The 7,600-nt window shown below is 39.9% G+C and overlaps 3 protein-coding genes across 3 annotated transcripts; 1 reads left to right on the forward strand and 2 right to left on the reverse strand.

Annotated features, from left to right (window-relative positions):
* Positions 1-309: 309 nt before the first annotated feature.
* On the reverse strand, positions 310-2,626 carry Cbr-clec-63 (the record flags this gene model as incomplete). The annotated part of the gene is made up of 5 exons (XM_002630299.2): positions 310-492; positions 856-968; positions 1,021-1,218; positions 1,366-1,562; positions 2,070-2,626. 5 exons carry the CDS (start codon positions 2,624-2,626, stop codon positions 310-312), a joined length of 1,248 nt encoding a protein of 415 aa, XP_002630345.2.
* A 1,013-nt stretch (positions 2,627-3,639) lies between these two features.
* Cbr-clec-62 lies at positions 3,640-6,421 on the forward strand (the record flags this gene model as incomplete). The annotated part of the gene is made up of 7 exons (XM_002630300.2): positions 3,640-3,807; positions 4,639-4,755; positions 5,085-5,185; positions 5,331-5,626; positions 5,804-6,001; positions 6,049-6,161; positions 6,233-6,421. 7 exons carry the CDS (start codon positions 3,640-3,642, stop codon positions 6,419-6,421), a joined length of 1,182 nt encoding a protein of 393 aa, XP_002630346.2.
* Positions 6,422-7,348: 927 nt separating this feature from the next.
* CBG04276 lies at positions 7,349-7,579 on the reverse strand (the record flags this gene model as incomplete). Its single annotated transcript, XM_002630301.1, has 1 exon — positions 7,349-7,579. A coding segment is annotated over one exon (231 nt), but the record flags the coding sequence as incomplete, so codon positions are not given.
* Between the last annotated feature and the right edge of the window lie 21 nt (positions 7,580-7,600).

Raw genomic sequence — 7,600 nt, forward strand, 5'->3', positions numbered from 1 at the left:
GCAGGATTTCCGAATTTCAGAATCTCAAAACTTCGAATTTTCAGACCGTCAAAATTTCAGAATATAGGATTCTCAGAATTTAAGATTATCTACATTTCAGAATCTCAGGATTTCAGATTCCTAGAATCTCAGAATCTCAGGATCTCAGTGTTTCAGAATTTCAGAATCTAATTGTAAGAGTCTCAAAGTCTCAAAATGACAGAATAAAAACAAACACATCATTAAAGCATTCATACCGACTCTTCAAAATATTTCTTTTACAAAAAAAATCAACTTTCATTTTTCAAATAAAAAAAACTACACAATAATTTATGCGCAATAGTTCTGTGTATCACACGAGGCGACTTCGCACATGTAGTACTCAGCGACACTGTATCCGTTGATATTCTGCCATCCGACAGTCAAATCCGAGCTGAATTGTTGATTGACGACACCGATGTTACTGGAGAATTGTTTTGGGTACGATGGATTCCAGGACGAGTAGCCGACAAGCTGAAAAGACTTCGGTTGACGACAGTATTAACGAAATTTTGATCGTTTGATCTTGTGCAATTGTTCAATGATATGATTATCAGCTTTGACTTTCTGGTTTTGGCTGAATGACATTTATCATCTGATGTCATAAAACCGAACGATAAGAAAACTGTGACTTTCTTGAACACGTCAACAGGATGAAACCTAAACTAACCGATTCAAAAAATTTTTCGGAATCAATATATTTTGACCAAATCAGATTCATATAAAAGAACTTGACCAGTGCTACAGAATGGTACTATTTTCCAAACTATAGCTAGTTCATGAAAAAAGTTACTGACTTTCAAAAACCATTCAGTCAAAACCTAAACCCAAACTCACTGGCTTAAGAGCATATCCAGCTGGCTGTTGCCAGTTCCATCCTCCATTGACGTAGCTCAAACCGATATGATAGATGTATGGGGCGGAGAAAGCGGTGTTGTTTCTGGCGACCTCTGAAAATTTAGAAATTCAAACCTTGACATCACAGGGGAGTCTATAACTCACTGAACATGAAGTTGTGCTTCTGTCCGTCAAACTCGGTAGCGAGGAATCCGTTCTTGGCGAGGTTCTGGCAAGCGAACTTGGCGGCGGTCCAGGATGAGGAAATGGTGGCTGAACGGATGCAAACTCCGTATTTGTAAGAGTTCTCGTCATCGAAGTTGGCCTTGTATTGGGTCCACAAGTTGGGGCAGAAGCAGTTGGCTGGAAAGATAGAAGGTTATGTGATACTTGGAAAATTCCAGGTGAACCGGGCCCGGCCCGGTTGGATGTCAGATGGGATAGATTTCATTGGGATTTCAGCGATTAAAAAAATCCCATCCCTTACAAAACCATTCATTTTTAACTCACTCTGAAGAGCGACTCCTTGAAGCTCTCCGACGAGGTTCAAATCCTTGGAGGTGTAGGCGTAGTTGGTAGAGGCGATGTTGGTGAGTCCAGCGAGAAGAGCCTCATCTCCGTCTTGATCGAAAGCGACAGTGGAGACAACGACTCCAGATGCCTTCAAACGGTCGGCGACTGGAATTGGGTCAAGTTCTCCTTCTCCCCTGAAAGATATATGTTTATATTTTAGATTGGAAGAGAAACCAGAAAGTTCGCTCTGTGAACAAACTTATTTTGATATACTTTGAGTCTTTTTCCTGCTCTTGTTACATGCAAAAAGTGAACCTAATCCTGTGATAATCCTCTTTAGTTGAAAAATATGGAAACGTGCTCGTTAGTGATAATCAGATTATAATCACATTCTTATCTTATAACCTAATCCCAAGCTTACAAATTACAGAAAAAAACGTTATATGGAATTGAGCAGTTAATTCGGAAGGTACAAAAGTTCGGGGTACGACAAGCAATCTATGGATCGAAATCCACAATTCGGGGGTACAAAGTTGGAATTTTTCAGGTATTTTGTATCCCGAATTGAGGATTCTGGACCCTAAATTGTTTTGTACCCCAATGACCCCAGAAGTTTTGTACCCTCCGAATTATTTTATATGGAATTGGTGTATCCCCAGCTAGGCCTACAGGTTAAGTTGGAAACCCTTAGTTAGACTCACTTGTAAGCCGAGGCATAAACAACAACCAATCTCTTGTAGTTGGAACGGATTCCATTATTTCTGCCCTGCTGCAAAACCATCTCCGCAGCTCCGATTCCTCTAGCCAAGTACGAGTCATCCGATGTGCTCACAGAGCTCAACGCGGAGAACACAGTGCTGTACAACTGATCGATGGACTGAATGGCGTTAAGATCAGCAACGACGGTCGACTGTCCGTTATAGGTGACCAAACCAAGACGAGTGGATCTTGGATCCGTGTACTGAGTTCCGATCTTTGTTCCGTTTCCGAAAACTGTAGCGATGTTTGCAGCGACTTCAGTGATTCCTTCGGCAGTCATTCCCTTGGAGTTATCGACAACGACGACGACGTCGAGCCAAAGGTTCGCGAGGTCTCCTCCGCATTCACGATCCACGTTGGTACCTCCTGGGGTTGGTGGGGGAGTCGAGGCTTGGTATCCGGGGGTGTCTGTGGTGTACGGATCCCATGGGTTCCAAGTGGCAGTCTGAGAAGAGACGAAAGCCGCGCAGGCGAGTGCCAAAGTTACCAGTTTGAACATGGCTGAAAATTGAGGGGTTTGCTGGAAGCCAACGGAAAAAGAAGAGAGAACAACGAAATAGCATAAAGACTTTTGAAGATTCAGGTTCCAGGGGCTCTTTGAGACAGTTTTTGCTATGCCGAATTCTAAATATTTTAATGGTTGGGAACCAATTTTTAGAGGGTTTCGCACTTTTGGGGTTATGCACTTTTGGGAGTTGGCGTACCGCGTGGAACAGCGGATAGCGGCTGAGCTGAGCAATCGCTGGTTTAAAATTAGATTGGAATGATCTATATTGATTTAAAAATCATCCAAAACTGTCATCAGGAATCGGCTTCTAGTAAGCTAGCTCCAAGCCTAGCAAAAAAGACCTACCGTAACTTTGAGCTCGTTTTACTCGTTTCCAGTGAAAAATATCAACAAGTCATCAACTAACAAAATGTTTATCATAAAATCAGCAATATTTTATCAGTAGACCACTATTAGATACCTTACACAGAAACCGCGATAAACTAGGTTAAAGTTAGGGGACTCCAGAATTCAAAAACCTGAAAAATTAGAAAATTGAAGAACAAGTTTCATGAAAAAAAGAGAAGACACTGATTGAAAATTTAGCGGTAGGGGGGCGTATTTTAAGCCAATTTTCTCCCTCCTGCCATCATCACTGATAAGACACATTTTCTCTTATCAGCGGCACTAACTCTGGGTACACAAAGCGCAAATAGGATCATCAGATTTTGAAAGTAAATTTTTCAGATTATCATAATATTAATATGGGGGTTTTAACGATCGAGAGGATGAACTGATATCTGAAAAAAGAGCCACACCCTTATTTTTTTCTGTTGAACTTTCAGTTTGGACATTTTCAGACAAATCTTTTTTTCCATTGAAAGTGACGTGTTTTGTCATTATTCTCCTTCGTTCCTTATCACCTGAAATTCAGAAAAAAAATCATAAAATTTTGCGACCTTTTCGCTTCTTTTCTCAATTAATTTGTCATTGTTTAGAAGAAATAATTTCCGGAAAAGTCGCAGATGCTGTTATTTGCGACGTGGCTACTTCTCCTCGCCACGTCATCTGAGATTCTGGCTCAGAATCCGCCAACCGATAGATCGTGTGGAAATGATCTATCCAATCTGTGGTTGGATGTGGTAGTGGTTGTGGATAATTCGATAGGGATGACACAGGCGGGATTAACAGAGGTAATCTTGTCTGTTTTGTTTGTTTGTCCGGATGTCTGTATATGACTCAAAGCTCCTGGGAAAGATATCAGAAAGTGGTAAACTAGTAAAATATTTTTGATATTATGAGAAGCATTTTGGTAGTTTACTACTTTTTTATATCTTTTACAGTAGCCGAGATAAATTGGGTCAAACCTGAGAAGCTTTTCTGCTTCCTCCCATTCTTGAGCGCAGACTCCCTAGTTGCCTACTTTTCCCAATTTATCTCGGTTCTTTCAGAAGATATTAAAGTGTGGTCCACTAACAAAATGTTTATCATAATTTTTAAAATATTTAATCAGTAAGCTCCTTGTAAATATCTCTTACAGCAAGATAGATAAATCGATTTAAAGTGCCCGCGCTTCAGGAGGAGGGGATAGAGAAGCTAGAGGCTGCTCGTCTGCGTCTCTTTATCTCACTTGCTCTCAAAGATATCAAAAAGTAGTCAACTAACAAAATAATTTTGATATTATGACAAACAATTTGTTTGTATATTACTTGTTTCAATCTCTTCCAGGAAGCGAGAAAATTTGGGTCAAAGTTGCCGACCCTTGCGCATCATTGAAACACCTTATGCGTATTGTAGCCCAAAGCATGTATCTCCTTAGCCTTAAGAGATTCCAAAAAACGACTAATTACAAAAAGAAAATCATCAAATTTAGCAAATTTTACTAGTCCTTTTTGGTATCTGTCCTGATTCTTGAGATACAACGTCGTAAAACTGTAACATTGATTTTCGAACTGAACTTTTCTTCCTCTCTCTCTATTCCCGGAAGTGTTATTCGCTTCAAAAAGTTATGAAACTGTTATCAGGTGGCTGCTCAAATCGTGACGATATTTGGTGGCGGTACACGGATCGGAACAATCGCTTACAGTGATAAACGGACCGTTCGCGTTGGATTGGTCACGTATAACAATCAGGCGACTGTGGTAAGGGGGCTTTGAGATGATATAAATTGCTCCAAGGTGATTATTTTCGGAAAAGGTTAAATGCAAAATGGGAAACTTGAAATTATCTACAAATCGATATGCAATATGATTGTTTTTGAACAATAGATTTTTGAGAAGAAAGCGGCGAACCAGAGTTCAGACTCCTCAAGGTTATCGCTTCCTCCCCGAACTATCCAGAACTGGAAAGTTGTCTTATTTTGTATCATTTTATAGATAATGTAAAGAGCTACAAAATCCATTTTGAATTCTTTAAAAACTTTGATTTTGAAGGAAGTTATAAACAGTTGAAAACAAGTAAATTTTTCCAGCAAGCCGATCTGAACCGCTTCCAATCAGCTGATGATCTGTTCAACTCGGTTTTCCAAATTCTCCCTAAATTGAGCGCATCGGATGAGGTGTATTTGGCAAAGTGAGGAAATAGTGTTGTATAAAAAGAGAGAGCAGAGAAGCGAGACATTCTGTTTCTCTGCTTCTCTTTGAGCTACACGGTTGAGAAATCGGTTAATCCCCAAACTGTCTCCCGCACCAAACTTTGATTTCTATAAAATTTCCAGAGGGCTCGACGCGGCTGAGTCAGTGCTCTCCGCTGGCAGAAAGAACGCGACTCGTTCAAACTACAAACAGCTGGTTCTGATCTACGCATCGGATTATAGAGATGACGGAGAAGAGGATCCACGTCCGACCGCAGAACGAATGAAGTCATCTGGAGTAAGCATTGCCACGGTGGCATTCGATCAAACTGGAAATGAGGGAGTTGTGAAGGCGATTGGAGAAATCGCAAGTCCTGGATTCAACTTCACGAATGAGGACGCGGATTTGGTTCGGGAGATTCAGGGAGCAATGATTAAGAGTGAGACTTTTCTTTAAAACCACTTAAGGAATCAAAAGTTTGTGTTTGTTTCACAGCTAGTTTATTTTTGAAGAGGATACTACAGTTTCACAAACGGTTTCATCTTGGGGAACTCTGTTGTCCAATTTCAGCTGAACAAAGAATGTTGAGCATGAAACAATTGTCAGCCTTTTTCAGCTAACTGCTTCTGCTCCAGCCTCTGGCACCAATACCGCAAAGAATTTGGCGTTGATGGCTCACCGAAATACGGCGTTTGCCTGAAACCGGTAGCACTCACTGCCGCATGGGCCCCCGCGAAACTCGGATGCCAGAACATGATCAAGTCCGGATACATGGTCACAGAATTTGATAAGCAGAAGCACGATTTTGTTTTTAGTAAGTTTTGACAGGCCTTTTTGAGCACCACAAAAAACTACCTACAGAGCTCATCCAAAACGACACCTCGTTCCCTGAGCCATATGTCTATCACATCGGATTGAGCTATGTGAATGGAGGATATTTTTGGCAGCAACCCGTGGGACATGCACTTGTGCCGGTAAGGATCAGATAATTGGATCATTAGTAGAGCACACATTCTTTCGACAAAAATTCCAACTTTGTTTTCAGTTTCAGCTGAATGACAGCTTGTGGAATCCAGGATTCCCTCAACAATCCTCAAGTAACACGGCAGTTTTGAATCAACAAGCCATTGCCACTGAGATTTCTGTTGGATGGCAAAATACCAATCAGTATACTGTACCCGAGAGATATGTCTGTGAGGTGGCTTCATGTGATACTGATACCTATTGTGAATAATTTGTGTGAGTTTTGCCGTGAGGTATTGTGTTTGTGTGTAATGAAGAAACTGTAATGTTGTTTGGTCTGCAAGATGTCGTAAGGTTTGACGTATCGCACCGGGCCGACGACTAATGGCGCATATGAAAAAAGTTTCCAACTTTGACCCAATTTATCTGGGTACTTGTAACAGATATCAAAAAGTAGTAAACTAACAAAATATTTATCATAATACAGCCAACGTTTTGTCAGTTGACCTTTTTTTTATATCTGTCACAGAAAACGAGATATAAAGGCTTCAAAAAAACAGGGGTGTATACCCTAAACTTCATACTGTCATCACGACACAAAATGACGAAAAACGGCGTAGCAGGATGTTGTTTCCCAGTTTTCTGAATCATTTAACGACTTTTAGACACACGATGTAACTTTTTTCCTTGCCATTTCAAAATGTGATAACCAGCAAAATTAGCAAAATTTTGAAAAAAAGGTCATAAAATTATCATGCGTTGTTTTATGGCTTTGAAACGGTTGGGTGATAATTTTGAAATTGAAAATTAAACAAGGAAAATTTGGTTTATGGAGTAAAGATGATAAAATTAAGGGGAGAAAGAGAACTGGAAAATTTAGAAATTTTAGAGTGCAGCATTTTTTTTTTTGGAAATCAAGAGATTCAGAACTTTCTAGAAACTCTTTTTAAAAATCAGAAATCCTGAATTTCAGGATTTTCAGGGAAGTTAGAACTTGAAAAGAACTCCTGAACATTCAAAGAATTCTAAAAAATCCGGAATGGTATGTATGTAGAATTCAAAAGATTTTTCAATTTTTGATCTGAAATTATAATTTTTGAAAGGAAAAATTCGGCAAGAAAATCGTTTATTGCACAAAAAAAAGGGGATCGCAAGATTTACAAAAAAAAATCAAAAATTTTCGTTTCGAATAATTTCCTTATGGTCTGTTGTTCACCAAAGATGGAGCTGGAGCATTTTCATTTCCATTAGCCTTGTTCTTGTTGGATCCCCATGCCCAGACGGATGGATAAGCAGCAGCAGTGAGATATGGAGAATAGACAGATGGATAGGCATATGCAGATGGATAATAGGCTGCTGAATAGGCTGGAACAACCACTTGCTGATGAGAGAATCCAATCATCATGGAGCAGAGAACGAGGGCAATGATGCTGGAAATTTTAGAAGATTT

This window comes from Caenorhabditis briggsae, assembly GCF_000004555.2.
Source record: "Caenorhabditis briggsae complete genome, chrII, whole genome shotgun sequence".
NCBI classification, from domain to species: domain Eukaryota; kingdom Metazoa; phylum Nematoda; class Chromadorea; order Rhabditida; family Rhabditidae; genus Caenorhabditis; species Caenorhabditis briggsae.